The sequence below is a fragment of the Diabrotica virgifera genome, chromosome 7, assembly GCF_917563875.1.
Source record: "Diabrotica virgifera virgifera chromosome 7, PGI_DIABVI_V3a".
NCBI lineage: Eukaryota > Metazoa > Arthropoda > Insecta > Coleoptera > Chrysomelidae > Diabrotica > Diabrotica virgifera.
Genome location: NC_065449.1, coordinates 211,086,118 through 211,110,067, shown reverse-complemented (window position 1 = coordinate 211,110,067; position 23,950 = coordinate 211,086,118). Strand labels below are relative to the sequence as shown.

At 34.3% G+C, this 23,950-nt stretch overlaps 1 protein-coding gene across 1 annotated transcript in view; it reads right to left on the bottom strand.

Moving 5' to 3' along the window:
• Nucleotides 1-23,950, bottom strand: part of LOC114340589 (division abnormally delayed protein) — a 1,420,234-nt gene that overhangs the window by 860,288 nt on the left and 535,996 nt on the right. The window contains exon 2 of the mRNA XM_028291358.2: nt 21,268-21,411. Within this exon, the coding sequence (XP_028147159.1) occupies nt 21,268-21,411 (144 nt within the window). The remainder of the gene's footprint in view (nt 1-21,267; nt 21,412-23,950) is intronic.

Sequence of the window (23,950 nt, the reverse complement as noted above, 5' to 3'; positions counted from 1 at the left end):
TTAGAATTTATTTACATATCCAATTAAATAATGTACAGGGTGATTGATTAGTGGGGTAAAGCTACGTAGATCCGTTATAGTAATAGATAGCAATAAAAGTTAATAACAAAAATTGTAGCCAACTTTGAGATTCACATTTATAAAATTAATTAGAATGTTACATAGGGTGTTCGATAACATAGTGGCAGACCAAACTTAATTTTTTTTTATTGGAACACCCTGTATTTTATTTTATATTCAAAATCTTCTTAACTTCGCCATTACAAATGTATAAAGGATTGTTATGTTATACAGGGTATTTTACAAAGTTATAACCAATTTTATATGAAAATTGTAACAAGTTAACTCATTGTATAAATAAAAATAAGCACAAAAGCAATGGATTATTGATGCCATTTTTTTATTTATTATCAAAATTTTCATAAATTATTATTATTCTTCTTCTTTTTGTATAGACATTACTGTCTGATTTTTCAATGTGCCTCTAGTAAGTTGTCGTTCCATCGTTTTCGTGGTCTTACCACTGATCGTCTGCTTATTGGGAAACCGTCTCTCGCAGCGCTGTCCTGACTACTCTGTTGTCATTCGGCTTATGTGGTCATTCCATTCTATTGTTCTGTTTCTTACCCTGTCTTCTGTCGTATATCTGCACTTTTAGCTCTGTCCCATAGAGTCGCACCATCGATTTTTCGAAGGGTTTTCATCTCCGCTGTTTCGAGCAATCTTTTTGTCCTCTCTGTGTCGGGTCGTGTTTCTGCCGCGTATGTCATTATTGTCCTGATGACTGTTTTGTAAATTCTGCCTTTCATATCTTTTCCAATATTTTTATTTCTCCATATTGTGTCATCCAGGCAACCTGAATTCAGGCAAATCTTTCATTATGCGTTTAAATTTCTCAAAAATACTATTAGTTTTCTCAGGATTCCAAAGTTCTACGTTCTACAGTGTGGCAAAACCAAATGGAATAGATTCATTATTTCGTAAACCGACGACTAAAAAATCCGGAAACAGGTCGATTTTTATATTTAAATTATGATTTTTTGGCATTTACATACTAGTGACGTCATCCACCTCGAAGCTGAAATAAAAAATATACATGTGGACCAATGTAAAAAAGGTCATTTCATTGTTGTCTTCTTACCGGCGTGAGAAATACAAAATAAGATTTACTATTTTATTTGGACATAAGCCACAATTCGAGTTTGAAATCAAGTTTACTTGACGTTTCAACTTTCACTTCAAAAATCGTTATCAATATAAAAAAAACATTCATAAATTAAAAATTTAACTTTGTTTCTGGTGAAGCAACGAAGTTGGAACAAGCAGAATATTATAATTGTCACCGGAAAGCGAAAAAGGTAACGCACAACTTGAAATAACTTATATATTTATAACTTCGTTTCTGGTGAAGCAACGCAGTTGGAACAAGCAGATATATTATAATTGTGTCACCGGAAAGCGAATATGGTAACGCACAACTTGGAAGAACCTATAGTTTTCTAACTTCGTTTCTGGTGAAGCAACGCAGTTGGAACAAACAGATAATATTATAACTGTGTCAGCGGAAAGCGAAAAAGGTAGTCCCTGAAAACTATAGGTTCTTCCAAGTTGTGAGTTACCTTTTTCGCTTACCGGTGACACAATTATAATATATCTGCTTGTTCCAACTGCGTTGCTTCACCAGAAGCGAAGTTAGAAAACTATAGGGTCTTCCAAGTTGTGAGTTACCTTTTTCACTTTCCGGTGACACAATTATAATATATCTGCTTGTTCCAACTCCGTTGCTTCACCAGAAGCGAAGTTAGAAAACTATAGGCTCTTCCAAGTTGTGAGTTACCTTTTTCACTTTCCGGTGACACAATTATAATATATCTGGTTGTTCCAACCCTGTTGCTTCACCAGAGGCGAAGTTAGAAAACTATAGGTTCTTCCAAGTTGTGCGTTACCTTTTTCGCTTTCTGGTGACACAATTATAATACATCTGCTTGTTATAACTCCATTGCTTCACCAGAAACGAAGTTAGAAAACTATAGGTTCATCCAAGTTGTGCGTTAGGTTTTTTGCTTCCCGGTGACACAATTATAATATATCTGCTTGTTCCAACTCCGTTTCTTCACCAGAAGCGAAGTTAGAAAACTATAGGCTTTCCAAGTTGCGAGGTACCTTTTTAGGTGACATCTATAATAGGTGACATCTATATGAGGTGACAATTATAATATTATATCTGCTTTTTCCAACTGCGTTGCTCCACCAGAAACAAAGTTTAATTTTTAATTTATGAATGTTTTTTTTGACATTTTCAACTCAAGCGCGCCAAAACCAACAAACCACTCGGAAACCCGTCCAAATACGTATTGCGAACCATCAAAGCTTTTGTTGAAAAACCGACAGAAGTTAGATTGTGGTGCGCCGTGTGCGTGCCGTTTGTGCGCCACTTGAAAACACGTACTAATCTGACGAAAATGCTGCGCGCGAGCGGCTCGCACACCGAGCAGAGCGCATATGTATACCTGCCTTTACGATGAATTCTCTAACATTTTCTGCGAGTTAGGAAGTACCACGTTTTCAATGAGGAGTTTTCTAAAAAAAAAAAAAAGAAAATAACTATCTATGCCTGCCGAGTGGGAAAGAACTAAACTCTCGTCTCGCGTAACTACCAACTTCCACTCTGGTTTAGCACTTCTTTGTTCTTTGCTCGTACTCTTTCTTCGCTCCATTCTGTGCACTTCTTTGCTCTTTGCTCGTGCTCTTTGCTCGCACTCTTTCTTCGCTCCACTCTGAACGTACGCATAGGGAATGTTGTATACAAATTAAAGTATGGTAATGGTACTTTTTAATAGTGATATAAAATACAGGGTATCCCATTTAAATTTTACTGAAAAAATAATGTACTTGAGTTTTAACTCACCCTTTATTAGATATAAAGTAAATTAGCAATATCAATCATTTTTAAAAATTTTGACAATAAATAAAAAAATATGGCATCAATAAACCATTGCCGTTGTGCTTATTTTTATATATACAGTGAGTTGAACTTGTTACGATTTTCATATAAAATTGGTTATAACTTTGTAAATACCCTGTATAACATACCCAACCTTTATATTTTGAAAGTAACAGGATCTATTTGTTTAGGATGAAAACTAGTTATAATTCATTGAAGGGTCTAAAAGGGTCTAATGTACACAATGGTCCCCTCTTCAACTTGTTGTGGTCAACTTATCGCAGCGTCTAAACAGCGTTTCAATCTCAACAAATCACAGCAACTTGTCATCACAACTAGTTGCTGTGACTTATCGCTGTGTTTAAACGCCCCTTTAGTTACACTGTGTGGCCGACTTGGGCGAATTACAAGACATTTACATAATATGACATAATGCTAATTATTCTGTAACGTTACAAACGTCACATCTTTGGTATTTTATTTTTATATAACTATTTTACTTTATTTTCTTTAATATTTCATTAATAATTATCTTCTATTCGTTTTAACTTGCTTTTTCGTTAAAAACTTGTTTCGCGCCCTCTTTTATTATCCTCTATTTCCTATCTCTCTTTTCATCTAACATCTAAATCATCAACTGAACATACTGAACTTACCCCGTATATCCTTACTCTCTAGATATCTGTCTTTCAATATGGAATATGCCTGCTACTTCATACGTACTTGGTCGGCATTTCAAATGTCGTTTTAAGTGACAGTGACACTTCATCCCTACCCGCTGACACAAATTGAAAATGGAAGGGAAGAATTATTCCTTAAATAGGCATGTAATTTGAATATTAGACTTATTTTCCATCAACACTACATATTCTCTTGGGGTGAGTTCTTATTCTTATCATATTAATTACAATCATATCATTTTTACGTATCTAACCTAACCTTCCATGTCTGCGAGCACATGGTCAGTTTTAAATACCTATTTCTTTCTAATTTTCATATATGCACGTGTAAATAAAATTTTAACTATTCCCCTCATCTTAACTCCATTTAATTTATCCTTTGCCAATTACTACTTTTTACGATTATTTGGCAAAGGCTCGTTTTTGGTTTTTCTTCTTGATGTTTGATATGTGTTTTTATCTTATAGTTTTTTGGGAATAAATCAGCCTTTCTCCCTTCGGGAGCCTCAGGCCGTCAACATCACCGGTGATGCTACTTATAAGGTGAAGACAACATGACATCTAGATAGACTGCAACGACTACCATCTCCAGCTGCAGGGGCCTAGGGCCGAACATCTGCCCAGGTCTACAAGAAGTCTATACAGCAGTACCATTCGACATCAAGAAGTTACCAGCGAACCAGATACCAAAAGCCATAAGTATAATTCAGAAATTGTTAGTTTTTGGCAAGAATTTGAATATATTTGTTAATGCACTTAATACGTAATATTTTTATTATATCTTTATGAACAATAAACATCATTGGTTAAAAATACTGTTTTGTTTGCTTCCATTCTAAATTTTCAGAGTTCATATTCTAAGATTAGGACAAGACGAACACACACCCTGAGAGATTGAGCTAAGCTGGGGTTAACGATAGCTATCTTAGTTGATTGAAATATTATTTTCGAATGGTATTTCAATTAGCTGGGGTAGTCTATTGTCGTTTTCGTTCCAATTACATTATTACATTTTACAATTTTACAATATTCTTCAAACTACAATATACAATATTATTACATTAGACTCAAAGGAAAGCTCAATTGGAAATCAAGATTGGAAAATTAATAAATCTAATCTTCTGTTCGATGCTGAGTGTGAGGACATTACAAGAAGAAAGAACGATGCATATAAACAGATGCAGCACAGGAAAACCCGAGAAAAACAACAAAAATATAAAGACCTTAGAAGAGAAGAGAAGTGCATTCATAGAAGAAAAAAGAGAACTCATGAAAATAGAATACTAGAAGAACTTGAGGCATTAAAACAGGAAAATCAAACAAGAAAATTCTATAAAACTCTGAATAATGCAAGAAAGGAATTCAAACCAAGGCTAAGACTATGTAAGGATAAGGAGGGGCACATACTCAATACAAAAGAAGAAATATTGAAAAGGTGGGTGGAACACTATAAAGAACTACTTACCATCGAAGTAGAAGATCCAAATCAACCGAACCCAAGAGCAACCAACAATACACCATTAGAGCCTCCATCAATTCAAGAAGTACGGGATGTAATAAAACACCTAAGAAATAATAAATCTCCAGGAAGTGATGGTATATCCGCGGAACTTATTAAATATGGAGGTGCTACCCTGACTAATCAAATATATAAAATAATACTAAGAGCCTGGAATGAGGAACAAATCCCGGAAGAGTGGTGTCTTGGAATCGTTTGCCCGCTACACAAAAAGGGTGATCAATTGGAATGCAGAAACTATAGGGGAATAACCCTCCTTAATACAGCTTACAAAATATTTCCGAGCATTTTATATGGTCGAATAAGTGCATATTCAGAGGAGCTTCTTGGAGAATATCAAAGTGGTTTTAGGCCTGGTCGATCAACAACAGACCAGATCTTTGTGCTAAGACAAATACTGGAAAAAACCAATGAATTCAATATCGACACATACCATCTTTTCGTAGATTTTAAATCGGCCTATGATGGTGTCCTAAGAAATAAATTGTATGAAGCCATGGATGAATTCCACATCCCTGACAAACTGATAAGATTGGTTAAGACTACAATGCGTAAAGTCGTTTGCAAAGTCAAAATACAGGGCGAACAATCACAGGCGTTTGAAACGAATATTGGGCTGCGACAGGGAGATGCGCTGGCGTGTCTCCTCTTCAACATAGCTCTGGAAAAGGCGGTCAGAGATGCCCGAATAGACAACAGAGGAAATATTTTTAATAAATCATCCCAAATTTTGGCATATGCCGATGACGTGGACCTAGTTGCCCGCACAACACGCAAACTAGAAGAAATGTATACCACCTTCTCAAATGCCTCAAAAAATATGGGCCTGACAGTAAACGAGGAGAAAACTAAGATGGTGGCATCAACACCCAACAATAGAGCCAGAAACATCGGCCACCAATTCTCTGTTGATAACTCTACCTTTGAAGTGGTGGACAAATTTACATACTTAGGCTCCCTGATCACCAAGGAAAACGTCATGACAGAAGAAATCAAGCGAAGGATAATCCTAGCGAACAAATGCTATTTTGGACTGAGTAGACATATGAGAAGCAGAAACTTAAGCCAAAAAACAAAAATAACCATATACAAAACCCTTATACAACCAGTGTTGACATATGGATCGGAGACATGGATCTCCAAGGCGGATGAAAACCTTCTGCTTATATTTGAACGAAGGATCCTGAGAGGCATATTCGGTGGCATCTGTGAAAATGGTATTTGGAGGAGGAGGTACAACTACGAGGTATACCACAGATATAAACATGTATTTGGTGGAAAAGACGTAGTATCTCTTATAAGAATAGGACGACTAAGATATGCAGGACATCTAGCAAGATCACAGCATAACAAACCTCCTAGAAGAATCCTTATGTCACAACCTGTGGGAAGTAGAAATAGGGGTAGGCCAAAACTTAGATGGAAAGATGGTGTAGATGAGGATGGGAGAAAAATAGGCGCAGCAAACTGGCAATGGTTGGCAATGGATAGGACTGACTGGCGTAATAGACTTGGGAAGGTCGAGGCTCTTTCATAGGGCTGTAGCACCATTGATGATGATGAATCTTCTGTTATAATTTTCTTGTACGCAAATTAAAGATCCATATTTTATTGGTCATAATGCATAAAATATTTTTATTTTAAAATCAGGAATATTGCTGTTCTGGCTCTTATTTCTGCATCTGGCTCAAAGTCAGTTGTTATTCAGCCTCCGATATACCAGATCTTGTTTACTTGTTTGATTTTCTGATTGACAGTAAGTGAAGCTGAACATTTATGCTTTGCGTAAATATTACCATCGATTTGGATTTCTTGAGACCGATTTCAAGCACAAACTTTTTAATAGCAAGCGATTAAAGGTTTATGGCTCTCTGTTCTATATAGGCGCTATATACTGTAGCTAACGATACAAAATGTCGCCGCAGTGAACTTTTATCAAATTGAGCTCATATTTTAAATTTCCCAAACACTTCACAAATGGTAATTTAGATACCGCTACACGCTGGCCGACCTCCGATTTTTAAACCGAAACAATTTATCCTGAATTTTAAGCCCCTCACTTGATGTCCTCCACAATCGTTTTTACAGTACACAAAGCACCTCGTTACAAATTTGGGGAAATTGATAGTGATGTTATCGGCAGTCCCGAGGGATTGAGTCGGCTCGTCAGCCTCTTGTTCCAAGTTTTGAGCTCTTTCTTATCCAGATCCGTTTCAACTTTTTAGTTAAATGGGCCGATATTACAAAAGTCATCAACAACATTTTCTAATAATATGTATAGTATTATTAAATGTCGATAACTCAGTAAGTACCTTTATTAAGGAGAAAATGTTTAATTTATCTACTATAAAAAGGCATTTGATAGAGTAGAACATGATAGACTCGAGAAGTCATTTATATTACATTCAAATTACCCACACTAAAGTGAATGACAAGCTGACAAAGGATATAAGTCAGATAGGGATGCAACAGCCAATTGATAAGGTAAATAGCTACCTTGGTACCAACATATACATCCAGTGGGACCACCCTACTGAAATAAAACAAAGCAGAGGAGAAGCAACGTAAAGATGAAGTCTATTTTCAGAAATCACGGTTTACTACTTGGTACCAAAATCTGTATCATCAGATGAGATGTATTTCCTACGTTATTATAAGGAGTGGACTCTTAGACACTTTCTGAAGCTTCTTTAGGACAGCCCGAGGCTTCGAGATGGAGTGTCACAGACCCGGTGAACCCGGTGGACTAATTTTAAGGTACTACGTAAAATGGACAAGGAATGCGAGATTATTAACATGATCAAAGAGCTCAAATTAGAATATCTTAACTTAACCATATTATAGGAAATTAATACAGATATGGCTTGGCAACTATTTCTTCAGGCCAAGGTATTTGGAAAAGCGGACCAGGAAATAGAAGAATATCTTAGCATCAAAGCCTGAGAAAGTGATTCAATATGTCTACTACCGGATAGTCAACAGTTAAGATGGTCAACATCCGGAACGAATAGGCATCTTAAGAAGAAGAAAAAGTAGATAATAAAAACAAGCATCCTTGGTTAAAGTACTTTGCTGTATTTGTGGTCAATTAGAATCTGGTTATTGTAATTGTAATTCTCTTCTTTCTCTTCATTTCTTGTGTAGATGTTATAGCCAAAGCCCGAATTTCAGGCACTCCTAGGTTTGACTAGGCAATCCTCAGGTCTGACTGAGGGTCTTAGTCAAAGCCCGAAATAAATTACAGTTTCTGCCTTTGACTAGTCAAACCTAGGAGAGACTAAGTTGGTCAGGCAAAGGTCGAAATTTAATTTTATAAAATCGGGGTTTGACTAGTTAAACCCCGATCAGCTATTAAAATGTCGTAATTTGTTGGATTAGGTTTAATAAAAGGTCATTTTTTAATTTTAATGTTTATTATTTCTATATTGCCGGTAATTACAATAAAAAAAATAGTGTTTATTCTAACATGTTAAGGCATTATGACATTTAAAGTTGCACAGTACGTTAGACCTTTTACACTTACATAATTTTGAAGAGCACTTGTAATTGCTATAGCATTTTATAGAGCCTTGCCCTCCAAATTTAGAATCTTTTGTACTAATTTCTTTTAGAGGCAGCTTAATGTCTGGAACAAAGGATGTGCGATTGTAGGTCTTCATGCCCAGGCTAATGCTATGAAACAATTAGGAGAAAAAAATTCCTCCAATTTCTATCGAAAAAACTCTAACAATACCTATCCCCAGCTTTGATAGAACCAAAGGAGATGCTTGAAATATTTTGGGTATCATACAAGATAAAACAATTGACGGTTTAAATAGAGTTGGTACGAAATACGGAACAATAAACACACTTTTTTCAAGAAATCGAATAAAAGAATGCAAAGAGAATTTTCTTAATTTCGAAGATGTTCCAGACGTTAAGCCTAAGAGAAATTAGTACAAAAGATTCTAAATTATTTAGAGGACAAGGCTTTATAAAATGCTACAGCAATAACAAATGCTCTTCAAAATTGTGTGTGTCCAAAATTTTAGTGTAAAAGGTCATACGTATTGTGCAACTCTAATTGCCATAATGCCTCAACATGTGAGAATAAACACTAATATTTTTTATTTTAAATATGGCAATATAACAATAATAAACATTAAAATTAAAAAATGACGTTTATTAAACCTAATCTAACAAATTACGACATTTTAATAGCTGATCGGGATTTGACTAGTCAAACCCCGATTTCATAAAATTAAATTTCGACCTTTGCCTGACCAACTTAGTCTCTCCTAGGTTTGACTAGTCAAAGTTCGAAACTGTAATTCATTTCGGGCTTTGACTAAAACCATCAGTCAGACCTGAGGATTGCCTAGTCAAACATAGGAGTGCCTGAAATTCGGACTTTGACTATAACATAGATATGACTCTGCTTTTAAAGGTGCCTCCAGTAAGTTCTCATTCCAGCGTTTTCGTGGTCTTCTCACTGATCGTCTTCTTATTAGGGGACCGTCTCTCGCCGTCTTTACTACCCCATTATAAGTAACTAATTTATCGTAAGTAACGGGATTTCAACAAAATACTTTGCCAAGGAGATCATCTTTTTGTTTTAGACTCTTAACGTGTAAACATTTATAGAAAATCGTATGTTTCGTATCAAATTTTCAGATTGAAAAAGAAACAAATGTATTAGAAAACCATAGAAATGGAGATCAATAGAAGATAAAATTTAAATAGACATTTGTAAGCGATACCGTTTGATAAAACAGTAACGGATAGTGGTGTGAGTTTTTACTGAATCTCACCCCACCACCGTGGCGAAAAGGGTTTAATTATTTATTACCTTTTGCCTAATTGGACATAGGTGAATATTTTTGGACCACACGCGTATGTCCGAAAGCAGAGAAATGTCCTTCGATATTAACAAACTAGTGAACTTTTAGGGCAGCTGGTTCTAAGATTTATTTGGTCTGGTTTTATAGTTACTAATAAACATGATATGAAGGGTTGTGCAAACGAGAAATAAAAGTGTTAAGCGAACAAAACATTTATTAACAACAACGAGTTTAACAAATGCACGGAATTAACGATTAATTGTTTTAGGTGCAAAAGAGAGAGTCTTTATTATACACATTAGGTACCGTCTTAAAATTTGACGTGCGAGGTAATTATTGCGAGCGGGAGAACAACAGAGCAACACACGAACTAGTCGCCTTGGACCCTGAGAATGGACTGCTAAAATTCTATTCAAAATCACTGCATTAATATCTTAATTTACACTTTTCTGCCTGAAAAAGGGCGACACACGTGTTTTTCTTAGTTCGCAAGGCTAGATGCCTCTTCTAATAGCAACCACATGTGCGTTATCTTTTGTGCCTACATAACACAAACTTTTGAGAGAACTTTTCAACCCACATACAACAGATTGTCCCCAAAAATTTACATAAAGCGAATTAATTTAACTGTTGTTTTCACAACAGATAGAATAAATGGATAATATACTTACAGCCATAAGAATAAAAGAAAATACCTTAAGACACCTGTTGTAACCAGGATGGATGACCACTGCACTACACAGATACCATTGTAAAAAAATGAGGTCTCCAGTGAATATCCAGGCACGATAGAAAAATTTAAGATACCTAATTTAAAAATGTTTATTATATTTGTATGGACATAGTCCTCTAGTGAACTTTATCTGTCGTCTTCAGATTCAAGCACAATTCCCATTTGCTTTCGAAACCAACCCTGTTCTTTTCTCGCTTATTCTCTCCATTAACGGCCTGAATTATTCGGGTGCAATTGTGAGGCTTGAGAAACCCCTTTTCATATTAAATTACCATTTCATTTGCGAGGCGGTTTGAGACAAATTAAAAACTCTCCAAGGTAATGTATAGTTGTCAAATCCCTGCAATCGTATGTATCGATGCATCCGTATAATTTGATACTTTATAACTTAAATTAAAACAGTTCTTACTTACCGTTTTCTAGGGCATGATACAAAAAAAAAAACGGTTTTATGATGTACATATATATTTTTTAATTTGCATTTCCAGACCAGATTCATATATTCACCCACTGAGAATACGCAAAAATAAAAAACATAAATTGTAATACTTGTTAGGAAAAATATTGTTAACCGTTATACCGGCCCGTTGGTTCTTTGCAAATGCATCATCATTAAATTTATACGAATCAAATCAACAAGTTTAAGGGCCGGTTGTTCGAACGCTAATCAACAATGATCACAATCAAATTATATGTAATTACTGTCACGACTGTCAATGTCAACTTTGGTTGGGTTGCTGAAAACATAATTGATTATAATTATAAGATTAATTAATCAATTAACATAACAATTATTAACATAATTGATTAACTAATTTCATAATTTTAATCAATAATTATGTTTTTAGCAACCCAATCAAAGTTGACACTGACTGTTGTGACAGTAATTAAATATTTGATAATGATCATTTTTGATTAGCGTTCGAACAACCGGCCCTAAGTCAAAGTATGTCGTCGACATAAAAGTAGAATATTACAGTACAATGGTTTTGTGAAAATTTTGAAGTATCAATGTCTGTCTTTCCGTCCGACCAATATATTATTCGACGCGCCATAACAAGATGAGATAAATATATACTGCCGTTTTTTATATCACTTCCGGTTAAAAGTGATGATCAGAAGTTTGGCAAAAATGACTCAAAATGAGTGAAATCATAAATTCGATCGACGCAAAGTTACACGACGATATTTCTTCTGAGTAGAACTGGAATGTATGTGCAAATATTTGCCAAGTATATCCAAGTATGTTCAAATTCTTGGCTACGATGATGACATCGTACTACATTTTCAAAAACTTCGTCTAGAGCAAGAATGATTTTAAAAAGAAAATATTCCGATTCATCCAGTTCACAGTCAAAAAAGTTAGATATAAGCCATGAATATAGTGGATTAGAAGGTGTCAAAGTACTTCCTATACAATATTCTGTTTTTGATGAAGACTATTTGGAGGGGATTGAGTTTAAGGATACTTTTGTGGTGTTAATTCATAATAATAAAAATTGGCAGATATTCAAAAATATCATTATTTACGTGAGTTTAACGAATGACGTTTACGTGAGAATATTTACGAGTTTAAAAGATGATGCACTGAAAATTGTACAGTTTAGATTTTTCTGCACAAAATTACAATTCTGTATGGTAGACTATGTGCTACAAATTTGACAACTCTCGGATGTTAGTCAACAATCATTGAAAAGGTCTTTTTGAGATTGAAAATTTAAATAAAGAATCTGAATTAGGTCTCAGAAGCATGAAAAACTCAGTTAAAAAGCATTTATTCGCTTTAAAATCACTTCAACTACCGACTGAACATTTGGATACAATTATGATTTACTTGGTAAGTGGCAAATTGGTAAATCCAGTTCTCGTGAATGGGTTTTTAAAAACAATATAGTTTTCATGATCTCTGCAGGGTTGTTGAGCATTTCTTTAACTGCAGGTTTCATATCCAATGATGGATACAGGTTGGTGAATGATTTACATCAAGAAACTAAGTTTGGTATGGTGAATTCGGAGTCTTCTAATAATCGATGATTAACTTCTAGTTAGAAAGTCCAGGAAGAAATTACCAATAAATTGTTGGAGTTCATGTAAAGTTATTTTACTCTGTTGCCAAAGTTTTGACATTTACTGACTTTTACTAACTTTTTGAAAACCAGTTTAAAATCGTTAGCTAGTTGAATTGTGGTTACTCCAGTACATATTGAAGTTGGTAGCTTCTTTGACAAAATGATCTGCTGTTTCATTACCAGTAATTCCAGAATTAGCAGGTTGCCATATGAGGGAGATAGTTAAATATTTAAATGTTATGTTAAGCCTGACAATCGTATAAACAAATAACATAATTAAACGAAGTACTTTTATATACTCTCCGGTAAAATAACAAATAATAAAACAATGCATACTCTATAACTGATTATTTTTTTCACCTGTCAAATTCTGACGTTTTTGCTTTTTCAGCCAATCACCACGCGTCGTTCTAGCCAATCATTGAGTGTAATACTGATAAAACAGCCTCTTCCTTGATAAAACAGTCTCTTCCCTGATAAAACTTAAGGTACTCTAAATTTCACATAATACGTACATATCTGTGTTTACTAACTTAATTTATGAACAGCCCTGGTACATAGATATTTTAAAAACACTAACCACGATATACTCAGATTTTCTACAGTTTTTATTTTCAAAATAAATATTTCTAAACTTTTCATAAACGTCAAACAGAACCGATGTAAACCGTACACAGAACACAGAACTAATTCTTCTATTTTGTTGCCGATTTCAACAAACCAGTGTTATCACATAAAAGGATTCGAATATTTACAACGTAATATTTTACACCAACAATAGTTACTTTTAAAATACACATTATATTAGTAGAATTAGTAAAATAGTTCTAAAATTACATTCTCCTATTTTATTATTACAAAAACACGGGTGAATGATAATTAAATAAAATGCATTCACCTGGGGGTAAGGCAAAACCAATTACACCACTGCACTGTGGTGAACTCACCCAGCGTAGCTGGGTAAGACCACGAAGCAAGTAGGCCGCGCAATTTTGACCGATTTAAATTTTCGCGATTTAACATCGTCATAATTTAATTTAAACAAAATGGACGTTAGCGTTAGATTTGGTGACAATAATCATGAACAAATTAAAGATTTGTTAAAAAATAATACGCCTCAAAATACAATTAAGACAAAAAGGTCTGTTTGGACACAATTTGAGCAATTTTGCACAGTAAGGAACTATCAGTTGAATGATAGTACAAGTATTCAAGAAATTGCAAAAGTTCTTGAAGATTGGGGAATGAATATGAAGAAAATGAATGGCGAAGATTACAAGGAATACTCTGTTAAAACTATTTGGAATGTAACAGCCAAAATGATTCAAGCAAAATATTTTTCAGAGTTTAATATAAGTTTTAACCCGTTTATCGACATTGAATTTAAGAAGGCAAGAGACGTGAGAAATGCAAAAAGGAAAGAGTTACAAAGTCGTCCCGAAAAAAGAAAACAAAGTGCTATAGCGCTGGATGAAAAAGAGTATTTGAGTATTATAGACTCGTGCGATGAAAATAATCCGCTAGGATTAGAGATAAAATTTTTTCATGTTGTCTCTTACGAGTTAGCATGGCGCGGTGGTGAGGGTGTTCATTGTAGAATTGATTATTTCAAATATGAAATAAATAATGCCGGCAAAGAAACAGGAAGGATTGAATATAATCCAGTTTTTACCAAAACATGCCAAGGTGGTCAAAAAAAGTGTTCGGATTCAAAATGGCTGACACCAAACATTAAAGATCCAGATTAAAGATCCAATAAGACTATATAAAAAAATCATGAAGAAGCGTGGTAAAAATATTACCAGCGATAGATTTTTCCTTACTCCAAATCCATACTGGCAAACAGGTAATGGAATATGGTATAAAAATACTCCCATTGGACCAAATGAAATGGCTAAATGGTTGAAGAACTCTGCAAAAAAATGCGGATTGGACAAACAAAACAGAAAAATAACAAATCATTCAAGCCGATCCAGTGTAGTATCTCATCTTGTTAAGGCAGGAATTCAAGAACAGGAGGCAATAAAAATAACTGGACATGCCACAGCTTCTTCGTTAAAACCTTATTTACAAGTTAATGAAGAACATCATAAAAAAATTATTAATAAACTTAGAACAACTACTACAACTGAGTGCATTGCCAGTACATCAACTGCGACTGTAATTAATGATACTGAAAGTGACGACAGATTAGACGTTACGAACGACATTGGAAAATCTCATATTAGTTATAAAAATTGTGTTTTTAATAATTGTTCATTTTCGATTTAAACAGTTTTTATGTATTAACAATATAATAAATAAATTGGTTCATTTTTAAATCATAAAATAATTTATCTATAACCTACTTAAGACATTGATCCTAGTTGTCTTAAAAATATTGCACAGATGCCCGTATTTACTAATAACACATATTGGTTCACAAAATAATCTTTTCAAATACCACTCGTCCTCTAAATTTTGTTTGATAAATTTTTTCGTTTTCGTACTTAAACTTCTTTATTTAGGGTAAAATCACTCAAACAAACCGAAATGGATAAAATCACTCGTCCTTCAGACTCGTGATTTTATCATTCGGTTTGTTTTCGTAATTTTACCAAATAAAGAAGTTTTCGTGAAAACAAAAAAAATTTGTCGATAAAATTTAGAGGACTCATGGTATTACCTTTGATAAACTTGGTACATTTTCCCATGATAGTAATAAATTGATTATTTCAACAAAAGCGGAACTGTAGAAAGCCACAGAAATAATTCTATTAGTATACACACCGCAAAATTGAAAACTGTGAGAGGTGAGTGGGATAAAGGGGAGAAGGGGAGATGAACAGTTAATTAAAATTTTCGTACTTTCGAAATATGGAAATATGGAGTCACAAAAGTTCGCTAATTATATGATGTTTATGTAAACAGTAGGGCTTCAGAAATCAGGTCGGTTGTTTTATTAGCTTCTACGAGGGTCACACGAAAAGTATTATGGCGTGAAATTCTTCAATAATTTGAAATAAACAAATACTGATCATCTTCTTCTTCCTCTTTATAAGCAATTCTGCTTGTTCATTGGCGGATGGATACTTCTATGGAAGGTTGTCACTCATCTTTTGCGCAGTCGGCTGTTACTTCTTCTACCGATTGGTGATTTATCTCTTGCTATTTTGACATCACGGGTCTCCCCAAATCTACTTATGTGGCTACTCCATTCTTATTTTCTATTTAGCATCCAGTTATTTATCCACTGTACTTTAAACAGCGCCAGGGCTGCTGTATTTCACCAACTTTGTTCAAGATATATGTTGCAAAAGCACTAAACCAGTGGAAACGTAAATGCCACGGTATGGGTATAGACCTCGGAGAGGTTTGTTTGTATACCTTACAATTTGCTGATGACCAAGTCATCATAGCTAATGATAAAGACGACCTACAGTATATGGCAAGAAAACTGAAGGAGGAATATGAACAGTGGGGCTTGGAAATTAATGTGGAAAAAACTAAATACCTACCCATAGGAGCTGAGTTATCCAATATCGAACTAGAGGATAATGAACAAATCACATCCTGTAGTGAATACACGTACCTGGGAGTAATCTTCGATAGAACGGGAAAAGACGATGAGGAAATAAAGAAAAGGGTAACACAAGCTAGAAGAACAATTGGATGCCTAAATGGAATAATTTGGAGCTCCGAAATAGGAATACAGCGAAAATACAACATCTATGAAACACTTATTAAAAGCAGCCTACTTTACGGAGCAGAAACTTGGAGAATAACCGAGAACAACAGGAAAAAATTAGAAGCTGTAGAAATGGATGTGTTTAGAAGATCGTTAGGTATATCCCGTAGGGAAAGAATTCGAAATGAGGAAGTAAGACGACGAATTGGAATAGATGGTTACTTAACAACAGACATTGAGAGGAAACAGTTGATTTGGTATGGTCATGTTCAAAGAATGGAAGACACAAGATTGCCCAAAAAGATCTTGGAGTGGGTACCACCAAACCGCAAAAAACGAGGAAGACCCAAAAAGACATGGAAAGAAGGGGTAACCAAAGCAATGAATACAAGGGATCTTAGAGATGGCCAATGGGATGATAGAAGGACGTGGAAGTTAGGCATCGGACAACGTCGAAAGACGTTCTAAAACCGATACATACATACATACTTTACACTTTCTTCTAATGTCTTCACTCCTCTTTGGATTTCTCAGCGTATTGCCTGTAATCCTTCTCAGTACTCTGTACTCTCATCTCTGTCGTTTGCCATAGTCTTTGTGTTGTGGCTGTATCGGATCTCGTTTCTGATGTCTATGTTATTATTGGTCTTATATTGGCTTTTCCTGTCTGATAATTTAAATTATCAGACAGGAAAAGAAACGAATGGATCCGTAACAAAACAAAAGTGAAAGACGTCTCTACCCAAGTAGCAAAGCTTAAATGGAAGTTCGCCGGACACACCCTACGGCAGAAGGATGAAAGATGGACTAAGATGGTAATACATTGGAGACCCATGGAACCACAAACGAAAAAGGAGAAGGCCACAGATGCGATGGTCAGATGACCTGAAGAAACACACTGGGTCAAAATGGATGCAAATTGCCCAAGATAGAGAGGCATGGAAGAAGGAAGAGGAGGCCTATATCCAAGGATGGATGTTTAGGGCTGATTAGATAGATATTGGCTTTATAATTTCTTGACTTCATCTCAGTGTTAATATGTCGGTTCAACCATATAGTGTAATTAAGAGATCCTGCCAGTTTATTTGCTTTTTGTACTTGATATCTCACATCTTTGTCCAAGTCTCCTTAGGTGGACAGTGTAATTCCATGATATTTTATTTCTATTATTTGTTTAAAACTGATGCCATCAATCTCTATTTTACATCTGATCGATTCTTTTCTGAGTATTATTGTATTAGTTTTTGAAGAATCCTTATCCCTCCTCGATACACTCGTTCTCATTTCCGCAACATTCATTCGTTGTTCTGTCATTTTAGTTGTCAACATCCAGTGTTAAATATGCAGCTGACCGTAAGGCGGATATTCGCTCTTCACCATCCAGTCTTGTAATTATTCTTTCAAACTGCCATAAGTGTTTCTAGAACACAGACTCTAGAACTAGATTAAAACAATAAAAATGAGCCAGGACCAAATACAACAACACAAAACCAAACCATAAAAAATGTTAAACATTATGTATACCTGAGTCATGTCATCAAAGTGGGAAAACCAAATCAAGCTGCTGAAATTAACAGAAGAACAGAATTGGCATGGGCCGCTTTTGGTAAACTAGCACATATCTTGAAAAATACCTTTATTCTTATAATTAAACTTAAGAGAAGGGCATTTCAAGGAATGATTTCTTTTTGTGGGAGATGGGATTGTGATCAAGGATAAACGTTTTAATCTTGATCATATGAAACATTGCAGCATTTAAAAAGTCAATGTATCTTCTAAATTAATGACTTTACAAACAAATACTGTGGTAGGGGAGCAAAGTATGCTAAATTTGCAGTCACTCGAGCGTTATTGGGTTGTGATTATTAGGTCCTAAAACTAAAAAAAGTTAAATAAAATTTTCCATTTTAGTGGGGACTTTTTATCCACTTTTCCACTTTTTAATTAAATTTTCCATTTCCAACAATCTTTTTTCCGATTATAGCGCCATCTATCCATAATTCGAAAAAAGAATCCAAATCTGCAATAAAAATTTGGGGGTCCCACTTAAGATATTAAAGTAACCCCCCACCCCACCTCCGTGGGGTGTCGTGTTTGATACCGTTCGATAGATTTTTCAAAAACATTTCGAAAGTGTATTTTGCAGTTTTTCGATCTGATGTTCATTTTGCAAAATATCGCGGGGTTTGTATTTAAAATTTTAAATTTACTCCCACCCCTCTTCGTGGGGGTCATGTTTAGTACTATTCGATAGATTTTTGAAAAATATTGAAGACGTATTTTTTAGTTTTTCGATCTGACGTTCATTTCGCGAAATATTCGTTTTTTTTGTGAAACTTTTTGACCCATCCATCTTCTTACGCTCCGCTCAAATTGTCAGATTTTTGAAATATACACTTTTTGCATGTAGGTACTTAACTTACCCTATCTTAGTTCGACAATTTAGAGTATTTTTAGGATAGATTTTTTTTCGGTCCCCCCTTAACGAACTTCCCTGTGTTAAGAGCCAATATATGGTAGAGGTACATCTGCAGGGTACCTGGTTTCTCCCCATATGATAATCTGACGCGCTCGAGTAACTGCAAAAATCCCCGCTTGGGCTCCCTTACCATAACAGACAAAAAAGTTATAAAATTGATATTTCATTCTATTGCCGTGACTTTTTTTAATCCAATATTATACTAAAAAAATTTAAGGGTGGTGGTTTAGAGATCTCCTCTAAACATCTATAAAAACCGAGAAAAAATATTTTCGCTACTTCGGTTTTTTTGACCATAGCATATTGACACAGTACAAATTTTCATAAAAAAAGTTTTAAACCGTTTTGGAGCAATATTAAAAAATTCAGCTATTGCATGTAGGTAAATTAGGCCAAATCGACTTATTACATCCCTAAAAATCGTAATTTTTGTGATAAATTAGTTTGTGTAACTGTATTAAGAAATATGTTTTTTGTAAAAGAACGAATATTAATAAGGCAAGTCCAGAGATCTTTGGGAATAGCCTTCATTTCCTTTATTTGTAACCGTATCTGTCACATAAACTAGCTATTCAATACTATACTTGACCGGCTCCGTAAGTATACGCTTACACATTGTACAATTATTACCCAAAAGCAATTAGTGGTTATAAGTCCAGCATTCAGCCAGTAGGAAACCTCTTAACGAAATTTACAACCCCTAAGCCCAGTTTGATTTCTCCGAAGTCCGCCATCCATTAAATTTCGAAACCTTATGAGTTAATTAGAGCTATTAGAGCAGATATAGATGAAGAAATGCAATACAGGAGTTAAACATTCTTCTTCTTCTTTAAGTACCGTGCCCAAATTTTTAGGAGTGGGTAGCTTCCATAACAATTTGCCGATATCGTTCTCGATCTTGTGTGGCATGTAACAATTGATCTGCTGATAAGCCAGTCCATTGACGAAGGTTTCGGAGCCATGAATATTTCTTTCGACCAATTCCTCTTTTTCCGTCGATCTTTCCATTGAATATTAACTGCAGCATCCTGTATCTCTCATAATATGCCCCAGATATTCAAGTTTTCTCTTTTTTATCATCTTCATTAAGTCACCTTCGCCTTGACCTACTCTGTTTAAGACTTCTCTGTTTGAAATGCGTTGAACCCAAGATATTCTGAGCATTCTACGATACGACCACATCTCAAAGGCTTCTAATTTGTTCATCATGTTAACCTTCATGATGCAGATTTCACATCCATATAGTAATACAGGATACACATAACATTTTAGGAACTTGATTCTTAGTTGTAAGTTCAGCTGAGAGTTGCTCAGAATAGATCTAAGTTAGAGTTAAACATTAGCACAGATGAAATTACGAAAGAAGAAATACAAAACACACTGAAACAACTAAAAAATAGCAAACCCGCTGTAAGTGACAATCTACTGATAGTTTCAATAAAGGCTGACGCAAAAGAATCAGTAGAAATGTTATACAAACTCTTTAACAAGATATGGGCCGACGAGGAGCTCCCGAAGGAATGGAACTAGGGTGTAGTCTTAAGATACCAAAAAGGTCAATCTAAGTAAATGCGATAATTGGTGAGCAATGACACTGCTAAGTGTCACATCCAAAATAATGCACAAGGTCATATTGAATAGACTGAAGCTAGAGCTAGACAAGAAACTAGGAAGCAAGCAAGCCTTTCGCGCTAAACGCTGCACTATCGACCACATTTACATTTGTACTCTAAGAATTATCTTGGAACAAGCTAACGAAAAAGCTTATGGCTAACAAAATACTTCTTCTCCTGGCCTCACGTTTCTATTAATTGTATGAGATGTTACGTTAGAATTTTTACCACTAATGATTTTTGTGACATTTCTTGTTTTTTTGTATTTGTAGCATTAAGAATTCTAATGTATTTTTGAGCTATTAAATTTTTAACAACAATGCCCATTGTTTTACATCATTATGTAACTTCACAATCATTAGAACTGGAGTGCAGGAATACTGCACGAAACGTCTTTTATTAAAATATTGAAATCTCCTTGACGGATGACCTCAATTATAGTGATGAATATTGATAAAAGGCAGGTCCAGAGACCCTTGTGAATAGACTTAATTTCCTTTATTTGTAACTGTATCTTTTAAACAAATTAGCTATTTACTACTTTGACCGGCTCCGTAAGTTTACGCTTACATATTGTACAATTATTACCCAAAAGCAATTAGTGGCTATAAGTCCAGCATCCAGCCAATAGGAAACCTCTTAACGAAATTTACAACCCCTAAGCCCAGTTTGATTTCTCCGAAGTCCGCCATTCATTAAATTTGGAAACCTTACGAGTTAATTAGAGCTATTCGGAAACTTACTTTGCAAAGTTGTCGCCGTGGAAGTGAGCAATCCCTGAAGCGACCTGGAGTTGTGACGGAGAAGGGCTGCGAAGTCCCTTTGGCCCTGCTTCCTTAATAAGGTCTCCGTCTTTTCGTCGCAACATTGTCCACCGCATATGGCACCTGGAAAGAAATCAAATTTTTCTTTTTAAAAGCTTTTTTTGGAATTTTAATTTATTTTTTAAGTAAATTCTTGAAAAAACTATATTTATTAATTTATCAAAAGAATTATATTGAATGCCTGAATTGTATGTTATTTATCGAACACTCTTAAAAATAACGATGGATTAGGTTAGACCAATATTTATAGGTAGTAGATAGTTCAATATGATTAAAATGAAATATGTTTTAATTATAGTGGTTTTAAGTATTGGTCCAATGCTATCTAAATGCATTTATTTTTTTCGAATCTTGAGAAAACTAATAATATGTAGTACGTTCTTTAACGGTAAAATATTGCAAAACCTCTATATTTTAAAGAACCGCTTGAATTGACATGAAATTGTTCATACGTATAGCTAACATGCCAGACAAAAAAGTGATATTGTGCCGATGTGTGCTTTTGCCCTAAGGGTGAGTTTCACACCCTCTCGGGGGTGAAAAAATATATGTTAAAAATAAGTCCGAAAATGGATAAACTGACTAATTCTAAGCAACTTTCGTTCTATAGACTTTTTTCACCAAGTCAATACTTTTCGAGTTATTAGCGAGTGAATATGTTCATTTTTCAACAAAATAACCACGTTATTAGACGGTTTTTTCGATATTAGGTCTCTACCTAGCAGAAGCAGAGTTACAGCTAATGAAAAATGGATTAAGCACTTTTTAGGAAAAACATTACAACTTTTTTAAAGTGTTTAAAAAGCTATATTTTGTGTTATAAAAAAATTTCTAGCTTCATAGGTAGCAAGTTACGCTCAAAATAAAGTTGGTCCATTTTTTTTGGTAAAAAAATCGGGAAAATCACCCTCTGCTTAGCATCTCAAATGAACTTAATCGTTACCACTTCACAAGTTTCTTTACTTGTGTACGTGTGTGTGTGTGAAAAAATGGCTTGGATGCGAGTCCGTTAGCCACAGATTTTTATTTTATTTTTACCTCAATTTATTAGTTTTGTTATATTTATACCTATTTCACTTAAATGATTATATTTATTTCTTTCAAGTAGTTTATGAGTAATTTAAATATTTCCATTTTATGACAACTTAGTAGATATTCTATACTAATTGGAAAATGAACTTGTGTTTGTCGTAAATTGTAATATAATTGATTTATATATCTCTCGTTAATTTTGCATTCCAAGAAAATATGGTTTAAATCTCTAATCGAAACATTATCACAAAAACAGACTGATGAATTAATTATTCCTAATTTGTGCAGATGTGCCTCATATTTCCCGTGTCGAGTTTTTAATCTGACGATAGTAGAAATATCTTGCTTTGGCAGGTTATATTTAAATATGTATTCAGGTGGCGGAGGAAGTTCTTGATGAAAAGAAAAATATACATTTTTTGACATGCTTGTAATATTTTTACTTGTGTACGTCGTACGTATTTATTTATTTATTTATATTTATTTACTTGTGTACGTATTGTTTATATCATCTGTAAGTTTCATCGGTTCAAAATCCTTGTGTGGGAGCACGCCAAATAGAATTCTATTTTAGTGACGTCACGTTGCCTAGCAACCGTGTATTCTCCCATTATGAAATTCTATTTTGTGACGTCAGCAAAATAGAATTCTATTTGGCGTGCTCTGGGCCCTTATTTTTTAAAGAGCTGTAGTTAAAAGAGCTTGAACGAGTCACTAATCACGAGTGTATGCAAATTTAGAAACACCAAATATTAACCAATATTTGTCTTACAGAAAAACAAAAAAATATAAAATAATTAGGAAAAACAAAGCCGACTTTTTTTATTCTTTCAGATTTTTGGTATCTCTAATCGAAATTTATAAGTTATGTAGTTTGAAAAAAAAGGATTTTCTTCAAAATTAAAAATTTTACTTTAAACCCAAATTTTTTCAAAAATAAGCACTTCGATGAAACTTACGATGAAAAATCGATGAAACTTACAGATCATATAATAAAGCGGTAACGATTAATTTCATTGAAGTTGCTAATTAGGTGATGATCTTCCCGATTTTTTTGCCAAAACAAAAGGGACAAACTTTATTTTGAGCGTAACTTGTTTACTTTTGGTGCTATAAATTGTTTTTTTCTACAACCGCGTTAAAAATGCAATTTTTAGCACTCCATAGGAGCGTTAAAAATGCTACTTTACTAGACACAGTTTGTTGTCCTATTTGGCCTGAGGATAATTATTATGTATTGCGTTAAGGTTTGTATGTATTTTTTAAACGCTTTTCTTTACTTCAATAGTTTGCATCAAATCTGTAGACGTTAATTTGACTGACTTTTCTTCTATGCAAATGAATGAAAATTTGCAGACATAATATGCATTCGCGGGAACAATACACGAATAGTCAATAAAATTTTTTTATGTTTATTAATTGTTTAAATAAAAAAAAAGGATTTTAATGGAAAATGCTTAAATTCTCTCGTTTTTTACAATGTAGAAACTTGAAACTTTTAAGGATTGTAGCTAATGATATGAACTATACATAATATCACTTTTTACGTTAATTGTTTACGTTATGCTTC